We start from the raw sequence: 16,569 nt of genomic DNA on the forward strand, positions 1-16,569 counted from the left end.
GAACATGTAAAATTTTAAAAAATTAAATAATATAAATAGTTAATGAAATAATACAATTCACACAAATCTTTATTATTTAAAATAAAATTACATGAACCAAAAGATCTCAATTATTAAGAATTGTCAGGAATTGATACATTAATCCACTAAGGGACCAAATGTATTTTCATTATTTTAGAAAAATAGATAAATTTAATTTAATGTGTTAAAAAAATAAAAATAAAATGTATACGCATTTTTTTTGTAAGAAAAGAATATTAACATTTTGGATCTCATTCTTAAATTTTTTAATCCACCACTGATTGTTGTTATTCCTTGAAATTTCAGGTTCGAGTATCGCGTTCAATGTCAAATTGCTAAGAATTTTTAAATAGATAATACATTGTATTCACCCTAAAATAAAAAAAATAAAAAATAAAGTTGTCTAATAATATTTTACATCATGAAAAATAAAAAAATGAAAAAATATTAGTCCTTGTATTATATGTAAATTGTGAATTTAGTTCTAAAACTCTAATTTAATATTTTTAATTTTGAAATTTTAGTTCCATATATTTTTTATTTTTTATTAATATGGGGTAAATACAATATAATGTATGTTCAAAGACAATTCTCAATAATTTGATATTTAACACTCATACCCCTGACATTTCTAATGTTCGAACCTGATACATCAAAGAATAACAACAATTCATTTACCACCAAGGTCACTTAGTTCGTTTATAGAATCAAATTCTATTATTGATCTTTGTACAACGTTTATATTGTATTTTTAGTTTTTGTTCTCTATTTAATAATTTAAAATCTTGTAATTTAGTAATATCATTCTTATACAGTTGAAGACGAGACTGAATTTTCAAAGTTTGCAAAATATACGGAAAATTGATTAAACTAGAGAATGAGGATTAAAACTACAATTTGTACGTAATATAAGGATAATGACAAAATTTTGACCAATATTTTTCTAGAAAAATATCTAGTAGTAATTATAAAATTACATAAGACAAAAGCAGATAAAACAGTATTATCTTGGATAAATTATGTATTTAATCACCTAATTATTCATATAATTTCATTTTAGTTACTAAACTATTTTGTAAAACCATGCATAACATTACGTTTTGTTTTGTTTTGATCACTCACTATTAAAAATTAACATAACTACAAATGTGACATTTTATATTTTTCAATAATGATGTGACATTATCTTATGATAACATGCCAGTATCAACGTTAGTTTTTTAATGATTAGTGGTCAAAATAAAGTCAAAATGTAACTTTAGGTAGGATTTTAAAAGAAAATAGTTTAGTGACTAAAACATAACCGATCAAATAGTTGGTTGATTAAACACGTAGTTTACCCTATTATATTTGCACATAATAAATATTAAAATATAGTTTAACCCTCATACTTTGAAAAATTAGATCCTTCACCTTCTATGTCTGAGCCACGTCATAATCTGGAGAACACAAGTTTTCACAGCAATATTGCAATTGGTGGATTAGCAAATAATTGAGGGTTGGTGCCAATATTGTCTTGGGTAATCAGTCTTATCACGGTAAATATTATCTCTTCAATGATGATTAATTTTAACGTTATTTTGTCCAAGGGAATTTTTGATTAAATATTCATCATTTATTCAGAGTTCTTACCTGAATAAAACTATATGGACCAAATATATAATTTGGTTCCATGAATTAGAAATATTATTGGTATTAGTTTATATTTAATGTTGCGTCTTGATTATTTTATTATCATTCTTTATTAAAAATTAATAATGATATTAATATTTATATAATATTATATTATGATAACACGTCAATATAATTGTTCATGTTTATTTTGGTCATATTATTGTTTTTGACAAATCCCAGGCTAGAATATGTTCAACCAACCTAATGATTCGACCCAAATTTCGTTGCATCTGAATCTCCTGCCCAATGAGCTCATGCCTTTGTAGTTGATCCTACAAGAAAACTAGGCCTGAACAACGAAATCGAGAAAACTGAAAAATCGATACGAATCGAGTAAAATGGTTTAGTTTGATTTGACATTATACGGTTCGGTTTAAAGTATCAATTCTTTTGATTCGGTTCGGTTCGGATTTTTCATATGGAATCATTTATTCCATATTGAACCGAATAGGCAATTTTTTTAAAAAAAATTATAGTTTCAAATGACTTTTTCATTGAAAAACCGATAAACCGAACCGAAAAACCTGAACCGTTAAAAAAATCGAACCGAACAAAAAAAATTGGTTTCGATTTTTTCAGTTTTTTAACCATTCGGTTTCGGTTTAGGTTTAAATTTTGAAAAATCGTTTATTTCGATTCGGTTCAATTTTTAATAAAAAACCGAACCGAATACACCCCTAAAAAAACTTTGTTCACATAAAAATCAATTTCAATATTGAGATTTACATTTCGTATATATATATATATATATATATATATATATATATAACCATTAGTTTTCAATTTATTAATGATTGATTCAGATAGTGTATTGTAAAGGCAAGAGCGACCACTCCAACTTAATTTGCTTCATTTGCAAACTTCAAAATTCGAACAACTAACAATTTTTAAGAGATCTAATATCTCATCTCACTAGACAACTAGTTATTAGTATATATATATATATATTATGCATGCTTAGAGTTGGTAATATGTGTACGTGTTTAAAATATTTTATATAATATAAATATTTTTTGGTATTAGATATTTATATATTTTAATAATATATATACTTTTAAATAAACAATTTATAATGTAATACTTAAGATTATTATAATATTGATAAATTTATATATAATTTTTATCATCTTATTATTTAGGGTAATTTGTTAAATGAATTTATATTTGTTTATATATAGTTTATCAGTCTACAAATTTTATTTATTTAATATTAAATTTAAGATAATGTTTGGTTATACTGTAAATGAGAACTATATATTTCAGGATTAAGATTAGAATTGTTGAGTTGTTTGTAAAAAAACCAACAAATAAATAGTGAGATATTTAATTTTTTTAAAAAAATAGTTTGAGGGTGTTACAAGGTAATATATATTTAATTTTTTTAACTAATTAAAAATACATAGTACTTACATACAAAATTATTCGAACTCATAATATTTAAGAAAAATAATATATATTTTTAATTATTGACATCTTTTAACGGGTTCAGTGAGATATTTAATTTGAGTGAGTTGATTGAGGAAAACAATTATTGTTTTTTTTATTATTGAAACATGAATTTTAAGGGAATAGATGGATTTTGATGGCTAAAATGGAAATTCCAGTTTGAAGGCACCCAGTGTCGGAAAATAAATAAATAAATAAACAATAAAAGAAAATGGCAGAAGTGAATGGATAAGTGTTCCCTAAAGAGGTTGCAATCTCCTCCGATATTTCCTACATTTGCCTTTGCACCAGGATTCATTCACCGCTGCCGCCCTATTTACCGGAATATCTTCGTTTTCAAAATTAATTCGTGTTATTAATTTTCGAAATCACATCTTTTTATGTCTTGTAAATTGACAGAACACGTCTTTATTTATGTGATTAAAAACTAACAAGGGGTAAAAATATAAAAAAAGTTTTCAAAATTTGTCTAAAAATATATTATCTATATTTTCCTTTTAGATATTTCATAACGCTTTTGAAGGAGTGTCGTATAAAAAAGATAGTATTTCATGAATTAATTAAAAAATATTGATTTGATAATTAATTTTGATAATGGTGATATTCCGGCAAATATCTCGTGCCCCCTTCACAATTGGCCAATTTGCATGCATCCTTCACATATTTCACGGCTATGCTCATTTTACTTGCAATTTGCAACAAAAAAACAGAGACATCTTTATTTTAATTAGAATATTTGTCGTTCAAAGTAACATTTTTGTACGTGAAAAAATTATTAATAAAAACATATTAATATAAATAATATTATAATAATATAAGGTATAAAAAATTAAATAATAATATTAATATATCACAACCTATGTTATTGATATATATATTGTGATCTATTAATTCGATGAATGACTACAACTGTCTATGTGATTTTATATTGTGTGAATTCAAACCTCAACATTTATTTTAGAAATATAGTAATTATATTTAACAAAAAAAACTATAAATGTATATATTAAATAAATAAAATAAATATATTCTAATATTGATTTAGAAGATGTAGAAGATAATTTATTTATTTAAAATAACCTTAAAAGTACTTTCCATGAATAAAAAAATCCATTATTAGATGAGAATTTGAATTGAGTTATTCCAATCCAAATACTTGAAAGAGTTTAGTCCGCGTGCGTGCGGGGCCTACATTATGGACAGAAAGCGTGACGCAAATATGGAGCTGACTGGGTAAGTTGCAAGGCAGTCAAGGATGGGAAGGCCATAACCCCAACTACTCCCAAATTCCGCCTCTAAAAATATAGGAAAAACTAAACGTTTAGTACCTTAACTATTTTTGTTTTCGGTCATTTAATTATTTTTATTTTAAAAACATACATAATATTAGATTTTAGTTTAATTTTAGTCACCTATCTTTAAAAAATTAACGATGATGTTAATGTGTCACCATAAGATAATATTGTATCATCACTGAATTTTTTTTAAAATTACCACGTTAGTAGTACTGTTAATTTTTTAATAGTGTGTTAACCAAAATGAAACTAAAATGTAACGTTAGGTGTGATCTTTGAAAAAAACTAATAATTGGATGGTCAAAATGGAAAAAAATTTATAGTTAGGTACTAAACATGTAGTTTACCCAAAAATATATGTAAACTAAATATAGGGTAAATTACATATTTTGTATCTCAACTATCACTTATGTTCCATTTGGTCACTCAATTATTTTTCCCCAAAATAATGCCTAATGTTATGTTTTGGTTTCATTTCTGTTACACACAGTTAAAAATTAACATAAATATTGATATGACATTAAAAAAATAGTGATGACATGACATTACCTTTTAGTGACACATCATCATCATCATTAATTTAATCGGTGTGCGATCAAAATTAAATCAAAATATAAATCTAAGTATGATTTTGAAATAAAAGAAAATTTAATTGACCAAAATGTAAAGTTAATATCTATTATTATTTTTAATATATGATTCATTTATATAATTAATTTTTAAGCTTATATTAAACTACTCAATGTAGATTTTTATTATTTTCATTTTATACTTCATGTATATATATGATTTGTTAAATTTATGTGTTATTAATTATGATATTATTACATGTTTTTATAAAATGTTATTAATTTTATGTGAGATTCTTATTTATTTAGATATTTTTTAAATACAAGTATTATTATCAAATTAAATAACATATAATCAACTTTTAAAATTATAATTCTCTTGCATTTTTTATATATAATTTTTAAAATTTAAATGCATAATTACTTTAAAGTAAATTTTGTATTTTATAATATTAATTTTTAGATCCGAATAAAATGGTATTAATATATTATTCAAAAACATAAAATTATAAATAATAATAAAAAATATGTTTAGGATTAATTAAAAATATCAAGTTTGATATAACTCGTGTTAACAAAGTATTCAAGTAAGGATAATGATGAACAATAAAGAACAAGCAACTTGGAAGAAGAAGAATACTAAATTGATATAATTTTTAAATACGAAGGATTTAATTTATTGAATTATTTCAAGTTAAGATTAAAATAGTCCAAGATATAAATTGTAAAGACTAAAATTATTTTTGCACCAATCATTTAACTATTATATCTGATATTCAAAAAACCAATAATATATTTATAATAATATTTTAATTAAACGAGTAAATTATATTATAAAAGAAAATCCATTTGTAACTTAACTAATAAGTAATAACCTACGTATGGTTTATCCTAATTTTTTTTATATTTTTAATCGTTCCATCATCAAATATACAAGATTTATTTAGATATATCATCATCACTACATCTTATATACATTGAAATTTAAGTTTACATCATCTTATAGAAGTAAATAAATTTAGGGCAAGTATACCATTAGTCATCAAGCTATTATCCTTTTTTCATTTTAGTCGCCAAACTATTTTTTAGTAAAATCATCATTATCTTTACATATATATTATTTTGGTAAATAAAAATTAAAATATTAATGGTAATAATAACGTGAAAAAGTAAAAAAAGAAGAAGGTAAAATCATATTAGCATCGTTGCTATTTTCTAACAATAAGTGATTAAAATAAAAAATAACAACATAACATTGGTTATATTTTATAATAAAATAATTTGATAGCTAAAGTAGAAAAGAGATGATAATTTGGTGATAAATAGTGTAGTTTACCCAAATAACACAGAAAAAAGGGCAAAAAGATGAAATGAACATAACAGCAAAACAAAACCAGCTAGGCATTAACTTTCTGCTACTCAAGCACATCTTTTGTTCTCTTTTCTTTTCATTCTTTCTCTTTCTCTCCAAATCACCCCCCACACAGGAAATCCTCAAATGGAATCCCCGCCTCCGCCAGCCGCGGCGGCTCCTCCTCTCACCACCACCACCATCACCACCGCCACAGCTTCAGCCGCTCCCTACGCCGTCACTCCCGCCGCCTATCCCGATTCTATTGACTCCTCGCCACGCTCCCGCAACACGGACTCGTGGGATGACCCAGCTCTTCCCACTACTCTCCACTCAAAGCTCCGCCTCATGTGCAGCTATGGCGGCACAATCGTCCCTCGTCCTCACGACAAAGTCTTATGTTACATCGGCGGCGACACTCGTATGGTTGTCGTTGACCGCCACACTACCCTCGCTTCCCTCCAACACCGCTTGTCCCTTTCTCTTCTCCGCGGCGGCCCTTTTACTCTCAAATACCAACTTCCCTCCGAAAACCTCGACTCTCTCATCTCCGTTACAACCGACGAAGACCTCGAAAACATGATCGATGAATACGATCGAACTTGTTCCCAAACGACGTCGTCGAGTAAGTCCTCCCGTATTCGCCTCTTTCTTTTCCCTCTCAATCCGGACGGTACCCTAGCGTCTTCTCATTCAATTGGACCGATCATTAACAGTTCCACCAAGTCCGATGAATGGTTTCTTAACGCGTTGAATGGGTCCGGGTTGTTGAACCGAGGGTTTTCGGATCCGATGACGAACGTGAATTTGTTGGGATTGGATGAAGATCGTCAGGGGAACGTTGTTGAAGTTGGATCGAAAGATGAAGGGAGTGGGAGCCAGAAGAATATGAATTTGAAAAGTCAAGATGTTCACTCGGTTCCTGATTCTCCCATGCTTGAAACTTCTTCTTCTTTTGGTTCAACTTCTTCTTCTCCTTCGCTTGCCAACTTACCTCCAATTCGAGTACATGCTGATGATCAGAAGGAGCATAGAGTGGGAATCGAGGAACAGTTTGCTCAGTTTACTGTAACGGCTTCTTCTGTCGCTGCAGCTGGTGTGGGAATGAAGCAACAGGATGAAGTGTTTGTGGCTTTGTCATCCCAACCGCCGATGCCGGTGGGCATCGCCGCTTCTGGAGGTGGGATGTTCTTGAATTCAGGTGTGATTCCTGGGGAGTATACAAATCGGGTTCTTTCAGATGATGAGAGATCAGATCATGGGGTTCCTGTGGGTTATAGAAAAACACAAACTTCTCAGCCTCAGCCTCTTCAGAATCAACAGAAGTATAGCAGTGGTCAAGATTTGGCTTCTCCAGATTCAATCTCAAGGTACAGTTTTCATAGTCTTCGAATTACATTTCTGTTCTTCAATTATGCTGGATTTACGTTTAGGAAGTTGCCGAGTTTGTTGCTATGATTCTTCAGTGACACTAGTTGTTCTTGTTCTTCAATTATAATTTGATTTGCTGTTAAGAAGTTGCTGAGATTGTTGTTATAATTGTTTCTGTTATTCAATTATGCTTGGATTTACCATTTAAAAGTTGCTGAGATTGTTGTTTATAATTTTTACAGTGACAGTAGTTTTACAAATCCACTATCACGCCCAAAACCTGTGATTTATCAAGACCCAGCTCTTCAGATCCCATCTGGGGTTAACAGGGTTCCTGCAAACGCTGTTGATCCAAACACAATTGGCCGAGTTCAGGTACAACAACCAGTTCAGGATTCTGGTTATGTATTGCTGCAACCTCAATTAGACCAACAGCAACAACAGCAGCAGCAGCAATTCTTACATGCCGCTGCTGAACCACATTACATTCATCATCACCCCTCTGGAGCGGTGCCAATATCAGCTTATTATCCTGTACACCCTTCCCAACAGCAACAACATCATCATCATCAAACACAGATTGATCAGCAATATCCCCTGTATTATGTGTCTGCAAGGCAGCCCCAAGCATACAGCATGCGTGTCCAGCAACCTAGCAATAGCATCAATGAATCCCCCACAGGAATCCCTTCAAGCCGTCCACAGACTCCTTCCAATCCTACCATGGCTCATACTCATGTAGCATACAACCCAATGATAAATGCTCCTCTTGCCAAAACCGGAATGACTGCTGCCACTGGCTTATACAGAACATCGAATACAGGTAACCCACAACTGATTCAACTGCAAAACAGTCAGCATCAGCAACAATTTATGGGTTACTCACAGATTCATCATCCTTCACAATCTGTTGCACCTACCTCCACTGCAACTGCCACATATGCTTATGAATTCAACGATCCTGCTCATGCTCAGATGTATTATACCCAGCCTCTGGCACCCAACATGCCTTCTCAGTACCAAACCATGTCTGGAGTAGTACTGCCAGATGCATCTGCGCAACCCCCGGCTGTTAACATCGAGTCACAGATCAGAACCTCACAGCCAATATAAATCAGTCAAGAAGGAAACAACAACAATTTTGAAAGAAGAGTTTGGTTTATATCTTTAAATTCTATTTTTGTGTCTGCCTTTAATTTGGTAATGGTTTGTGATATGTATTTGTGAAAGATAATAAGGAACTCTATGGTCTTTTACTATCTTGTGTATGTCATATTGCTGGTATTGTCATAGGAAATGGAAGTCGTCTGAAGATTTATACTGTACGAGCTCAAACTCTTATATTGTGTGCAATTCATATATCTGTTACTTGATAATGGTATACAATATCAAGTTATTTTTTGCTTACATTGTTCTTTTTCCAGGGCTCCTATTGTATCGAGTGTTTGACATCGATACACTCTTCCAAGTCTCTAACCCAAAACGAGACTTGAGGTGAAGTTCCTGAAATAAAGGAGACTTATCTCACTATTTGATTTGATGGAGTTGCAATTTCTCCGAGTCATGCAGCACTCTCAAAACCGAAAGACACTATGATCTCTGTCTGCTCTTATTGACCCCTTCAACATAGCTTTTGTCCTTAATCTGGTTTCCCATCGATAAAACTTATCCATATTGCTGCAAATTTCTAGTTTCTTGCCACGAATTCTGCTAGGTTTTCATCATTGATATTTACAGTTGATTAGTTTCATTCTTAGGAACGTGCACTAGGTTTATTTATGCTGCTGGTTTTATAGGTTACATAAAGGATTTCTTCTTTTGTGTAGGTCCTCAAATCTCATACACCCTCCTTAGTCCTAATTGTTGCATACTTTATAGCAAACATTATTTGTTGCTCCATCTACATTTACTCCTAGAAACACTGTCTGTTGCAATACTCAACTTTCAATGGGTGAGTATCAACAGGTACAGGCATCGTTTCCTTTGAACTTCATGCATGCTAACAGGTATTGCTTTTCTCTGCTGGAAATTCTTTTAGGTTTTCAAACTTCACCTAGTAGCAGGCCCCATGCCTATGCTATCTGGAGTCAGACTCAATTTTAATGTTTTTCAAATCTTAAAGGGTCATCTTTTGATACTCATGTTACATTACAAATGCTGAAGATGATCTTTTAAGAAAAATGGAAAGTTTGGGTAGGAAAGGCTTATGCTGATATTTTGACATTCTGAAATTACTTTCAGCTGTCAAACTTCACTTTAGGCTTTGCTTTATGTTATTTGAATACGAATTCAATATGTTAAAAGTTTTCATATACCTAAAAGATATATTTTGTATCCGTGAATAATGAACTTTGAGTATTTCTTTTAACAAAAGCTCCTGTTGATATTTCTGACTGGGAAGCTTCCATTTTGTAAGAGTTCAGTGCCTGTGTCCTGAATTATTCTTTTCATGCTTCTCTCTTGGCCATTGTTTCATATATGAATCCTAATCTTCTTCATTGGGAAGTAACTTTGATTTTCTCCCGGTTTTGGTCTGGCTGGCTGCCTACTTTTCAATTTTGTACGTCATTTTGCACTCCTTAAAAAATATTTTAAATTACATTTTTCTCAGCTCTTTCCTTTCCTTTTCTCATTTCAAACAAACTAGTCAATACAATATTGATGGATGTCTCGATCTCATATTGTAGAATGGGCATATGCCTTTATTGATTTATTGTTGAACTATTTAATTTATAAAATATTTTACAAATGTAAAACGATTGGAGGCTAAATGCAAGCAATTATTGAATTCTGGGGGCCATCTCTTTTTCTACTTTTTAGTTTTAATCAAATGATTCTTTGACAATTGTTGTGAAGCAATTCCAAACACATTCGTTTCTGATAACAAAAACACATTGATTCTCATGTTGGGCCACGAATATTACGTTTTGGGTATATCGTAAAAGTACATTTTAAGGAATATTTATACAAATTTTGGTAAAGTGTATATATTGTTCTAGACATTATTTTTATTTAGTTATTCAACTATTAAAAGTTATAAAATAGTCTTTTGACTATATGATGTTTTGTTAAATTGCTCGACTACTAAAAGTTATAAAATGATCATCTGACTATTTATATGTTCTAAACTCTGTTTGTGCCCCAAGAACGTATTCGTTCAAAGAGCTAGCAATGACTTTCTTCCCACCCGGAAATCGTAGTAAGCCAGGAGAAAGACATTCATATTCACCCAGACACGGGATAAAGCGAAAAAGAGAGTCAAGTGTCGGGAACGCAATCAAAAAAATTTTCCTCGAGCGCATAGAGGAAAGTGTGAGTAGCTAAGTTCGTTATAGATGATATCGCCTTATTGTCGAGAAAACACTATTTTGTAACATTCCGATTGAAGCATATGTGTAGCTACTTTGTAACGTTATATGTGAATAATCAAATGACTATTTTGTAATTTTTAATGATACATATACAAATAACAATTTTAATGATCTGAATTTTTAGATATTCGAAATTTCAGATCAGATAATATTCGATATCTGAAAATATACACCCCCAACTGACACCAGACGCTGATTGATGAGTTTTCAAAAAGTATATATCATATTCGATACTAGAAGCGAAATTATAGAGAGTATATGAAAGTTTATGCTGTGCATGGTAGATAGAACGAAACACGTTACAGTCGAGTTAGATAATATTAACGTGGTGTAGATGCGTAATATATAAAATTTTAAATTTATTCTAAATGACGTGGGATCATCTAACTCAGTTTTGTCTGTCTAAACTTGTCATCTTTTCCGGCAAAAATGTAATACAGATGGAATACCTAGTGTTTAGCCCTTATACATTTTTTTGTTTCTTAAAACGTGATTCTAGGTATGAATTTTTCTCAATGAAGTCCTTATAAACACATTTCTAATTTCTTTACTAGAATCTAAAAACGTGAAACTAGGGATAAATTGCAAAAATAAGAGTGTTAAAGCCTCATCACAAAGAAACGAAAGTCGATGACATTTTTCTATGTAACACTGCAATGATGTTTAATTCGTTGTAACCTTGTGAAGCGTGGATGGATAATTAACCATTTACAAACATGGGAAATTAATGAAAGCTACCTACCTAACCGGTGAAGTCGGGAAGAGTTTGAGTTCCACCACCGCAGGTGGAAGAACCATAGGCCTCTCTGCCTGGGTTACGGTGGGTTTATCTCTGGATGCTCCACCGCCGGCACAGGATAACATGATTGCTGCAATGAGAAAAAAAAGGTTGGCATAACTGGTGGTAATCAGAAGAGTTTTGAGTTGTTCATCCACCGCAGCCTGCACCACATCCGGCGGCGCAGGTGGAAAAGCCGTAGACCTCAGCCTCGGTGGCGGAGGCTTTGTCTTTGGATGCTCCACCTCCGGCACAGTTTAAAATGATCGCCGTAATGATAAAAAGGGTGGCTAAAGCTACCCAAACGATAAAAACAACGCCGCCGGCACTGGCTTTATCTTGACTGGTTCCTCCCCCACCGGTGTAACCACGTCTTTCCACTGTCGAACCATGGAATCTTTACGCAGAAGCAATTCTGTGAAATGTTAATGGCGGCTCCAGGTTATAGTTTAATCGTAATGTAAACCTTATCCTTCTTTAAACCCCACTTTGTGGGACAAATATAAATAAAGTAAAGATGGTAATAATAATTAATTAAATTTTAAATTGTGGTGTTTAACCTCAAGCGTTTACTTTTAGTTCATTAAATAAGCAAACTGATAAAACGATAAAGCCATGCCGACACACCATAATCAGTCATTTTCCTAGGAAGATAAGAGACAGGCATTGGGACCCTTGGGTTGCTTTTTGGGTTGGCTAAACCTATTGTTTTAATAGCAGCAATAGAGATCAAAATGTATACGTTTTTAATTGCTTCAACGGTTTCAATATTAATTGTTTTAATTTAATTGACTAATAACTAATACGACTTTCAAAGTTCAATTATGGCATATGAATTGAATTTAAATGAATTACAATTAAAAATCATGTGAGTTATAATTAGATAAACATACTATAACAGTTCTTATATTGCATTTGCATTTTGATCTCCCAACTAAATTAATTAATTAATCTTTGTTCATCTTCAAATGAGTAAAATGGTTCCTCGTTAAATTTTTGTTCATATATTTTCACATATATATTTTTTTAAACCATAGCTATGATCACTTAATTATTTTTTTTTTCTTTTTTATCATTGATCTTTTAATTTTGTCAAACAGATTACTTAACTATTTAATTGTTACCAATCAAGCCACATGTCATTAACCTTTAACAGAGAAGGTGAGGTGATTGATAACAAAATTAGTATAATTACATATTTAATCCTCATTACTTAGACATTCTTTCAAGTTGGTCCTAATTTTAATTTTTATTACACGTGTCACCATCTAATTGGAGGATTAACTTTATTGAATTAAATTAAAATTAGGATTAAATTGATAGAATGTGTAAGTAATGATGACTAAATATATAATTATACTAATTTTGTTAACAACCACCTCACATTCCTGTTAAATGTTAACGACGAGTGACTTGATTGTCAAAGGTGAAATAATTAGGTGATTTGATTGACAAATTAAAAGATCAGCGATCGAAATAAAAAATAATAATTAAGCAATCATATATATAATTTATCCATATAAAAATAATTTATGATATATGATATATTTCTCCATAGTATGTTCAAGAAATTTTCGAAGAGTGTCTCACAAATTTGATGTCTATGTATTTAAAATGATGATTTTATGCATGGATCAAGTAAATTAAGTGAAAAAAAGATTTATTATTATTTTTTAATATCCTAAATTCGAGTATTGTAAATGTCAAAATAATTAATGTTGATTGTTAATCGTACAAAGTAAATTTATTTTACTCATTGAAGTTATAATCGGATGATGATGACAAATCACACCCCAAGGAGTATGATAGAGATAACGAAATGGGACATCCATTCTCTCAACATCCCACCCCCCTGTTTTTTTATCGTCACCTTCAAGGTTATCAACAACAAATTCGCCTCCGAGATCTCCGGCGGCAAATTTTCCGATAACAACCGTATCTTGACATTGTTTTTCCATTCAACGACTCTCAAAGATGCGGTTCTTGTGTTTTTGCACCTTGTACTACTATTAACCTAATCATATGTTAAGCACCATAATATTAAGTCAAACTGATATTTTTTTTTATTTACTCCTACAAAATTCTCTATTTAATACTTAATATCAAAATAGCACATTTAACATTCAATTTGTATTCTAATTGAATAATCCATTTATTATCCAAAACTCACAATCTTTTCACCTCCTACATAGTGTTTGATTCATTAAATCCGAACAATACTGGAACCATTGTAAGCAACGACTCCAGTGTGTTGGGATGAAATTTCCTGGCAAAAAGGAAGCAAATCGAGCATGTATGACCATTATAAGTACAATTAGATACTTGCCTAATTCCTTCCAGCAATGCCATTGATACATCTTTTCTCTCATATTGTGTGGGGTGTGGACCGCCGTTAGTCCAATCAACCCAAGTGATGCTCCGATTCGTGTTAAGCTCCGGCGAGATTTTGTTGACAAGAGTTGATACGTAATGTTCATCTACGTAACATGGAGGGTTGCAATAGTTTCTAAACAGAGGGTAGTACATTTCATCTGATATTATATTGAGGGCGAGCTTTCGATTGACCTCGAACCATTGCGACCCTTTTCGCCAATCGGCTAACGAGACCTTCGGCAACATCTGCTTGTTGTAACGGCCACGGCCGGTTGGCCTGGGATCATCGAATGAACCAATGAAGCTTTGCTTGGCGTTAATGAGGTAGTTGTAAACGGTGGTGAAGTTGAATACCGGGATGCATGTTTCCGAGAGCAACACGAATCTTTCATTGGCGCAGTCGAGCAGCGCATTGGCTAACAGCCGTCTCTCGGCATCTACCATTGTCGCGTTTCCCCATTGAACAGGCTGCAAAAGAGAAACAAATTTACATATGAAAAACCTCGAATTAATTCTCAAATTGTATACGTCTATGAATCAAAAAATCCGATCAGCCTCAGTTACTCCCTGTTCTATAGTCCTCGTTTCTTAAATCTCACCTTGCTCGGTATCTTGCGCTTGTAGAACACCGAGGTTACAGGTGGCTCGTCGACGAACTTCGGAGATGTATGGATGTAAATGGAGTAAAGCCCTTCATGTCCCATGAAGAACTTTTCCCAAAGGGGTGCTAAAGGCAATGATCCCCTGCTTAAAAACATGAACGCCACCTTCGGGGTTGTGTTGCCCGAGGACACGATCACATTTGGACATACGACAATGGCACGTCGCTTCACCTCCTGATCATCCGTCACTGAATGCAACGTGCTGTTGTGGTCCGGGGCGCGTATCAAAGTTTTCAATTCCAAAGAAGAGTTGAAAGGCGGGTGGGGAAGAGATGATGGTAAACCAAAGTTAGATAAAATGTATGAATACGGATAGCTCATCGACGTAGGAAATCGGTTAAGTCGAGGGAAGCAAGGAGAAGAGCCTTCCGAGACCAACAACTTGAACGTGAAAGTCCCGAGAAGAACCACAAAAGAAGCCATTGATAACAGAAACAACGAAGTTATAGTAATATGAAACTTTCTTCTAATGCGAGAGTAGAATTCCCTAACGAAACCTGTCATTTCAAACTGCTTAAATCATTTTTGACACAATAATTAGGACCGGAAACGACGGTTTTAAGTGCTGATGGAGTTTAGGGCAAGGCCTAAAATCGTATGTAAATCCATGAATGATCACATGGATGGTGACATTAAAACCTGATTTTGAGGAGAAAATGGAAAGGGAAACGATTTACAAACTTTACAACAATTTCTTGTAAATGTAGATAAAAAAGTGAGGATTAAGCTAACTTGAAGTAGAAACAACAAAAATTTAAGATCTAACGTCGGATAACAGAAGTTTAGGCGTTACCATGGTAGATGCGCATGGAATGAGCTGCTGCTGCCTATTCGGTCACAACACTGGAATGCACAACCCTGTAAGGAAGAGAGCAAGAATTTTGGTTTGGTGTCCTGTCTTTTATTTTTTTAGGATAAACTACATGTTTATTACCTAAACTATCACTCTTGTTTGTTTTGATACTCAAACTCTTTTTTTTTTCAAATCACACCTTAAATTTTCATTTTGATATCTCGTCGTTAAAAATTTAATGGTGATGTTGATGTGTTACCATAAGGTGTTGTCATATCATTATTGAAAAAAATAAAAAATATCATATTAATAGTTATGTTAAGTTTTTAACCGTAAGTATAAAAATAAAATCAAAATAGAATAAAGATAATAATTTAGATATTAAAAATATAATTTATTTTTAAAGTAAGGTGGAATTAATGTGATTTGACTTTTGTCTGCACATTATATACTTAGAAGATGAGTGTTGATGAATTTGGCGAGGTAGCGCCTTAGCCATGAAATTGGTGAGCATCATCTTGTCATTTTCTTTATAGCGGTGGTGGGTTGGGTTGGATAGTTTCATAATATTAGGTAGCGCCTTATATTTTAGACAAGAATATTGAAAAAAAGCCATGTATTTTTATAATAGTTTGGAATGATCATAAGATAATAGATATTCATATTTTTTTAATCAATTGATAATGTATATATATTCTTTAGACGCAGTTGTTCGAATCTAAGACTTTCAAAAAAAATAACATTTATTTTTATCATTGAGGTCACTTAATGAATTTTTTTCCATATATTTTTAAATATCGATTAATGGTGATCATTGCCTCCCAAAGATATATTATATGTATGAAATTATCCCTTAAAATATTTT

The 16,569-nt window shown here is 31.9% G+C and overlaps 2 protein-coding genes across 2 annotated transcripts; one reads left to right on the forward strand and one right to left on the reverse strand.

The window, feature by feature from the left end:
* The first annotated feature begins 6,395 nt into the window (after positions 1 to 6,395).
* LOC120198638 lies at positions 6,396 to 9,103 on the forward strand. The gene is made up of 2 exons (XM_039199942.1): positions 6,396 to 7,726; positions 7,970 to 9,103. The coding sequence occupies exons 1-2, from the start codon at positions 6,504 to 6,506 to the stop codon at positions 8,838 to 8,840; spliced, it is 2,094 nt and encodes a 697-aa protein (XP_039055873.1). The 5' UTR covers positions 6,396 to 6,503; the 3' UTR covers positions 8,841 to 9,103.
* Positions 9,104 to 14,041: 4,938 nt separating this feature from the next.
* Positions 14,042 to 15,407, reverse strand: LOC120198252 (glycosyltransferase BC10-like). The gene is made up of 2 exons (XM_039199603.1): positions 14,849 to 15,407; positions 14,042 to 14,717 (listed from the first exon to the last, which is right to left on the reverse strand). Exons 1-2 carry the CDS (start codon positions 15,332 to 15,334, stop codon positions 14,061 to 14,063), a joined length of 1,143 nt encoding a protein of 380 aa, XP_039055534.1. The 5' UTR covers positions 15,335 to 15,407; the 3' UTR covers positions 14,042 to 14,060.
* Positions 15,408 to 16,569: the final 1,162 nt, after the last annotated feature.

The sequence above is a fragment of the Hibiscus syriacus genome, unplaced genomic scaffold, assembly GCF_006381635.1.
Source record: "Hibiscus syriacus cultivar Baekdansim isolate YM2019G1 unplaced genomic scaffold, ASM638163v2 tig00117056_pilon, whole genome shotgun sequence".
NCBI classification, from domain to species: Eukaryota; Viridiplantae; Streptophyta; class Magnoliopsida; order Malvales; family Malvaceae; genus Hibiscus; species Hibiscus syriacus.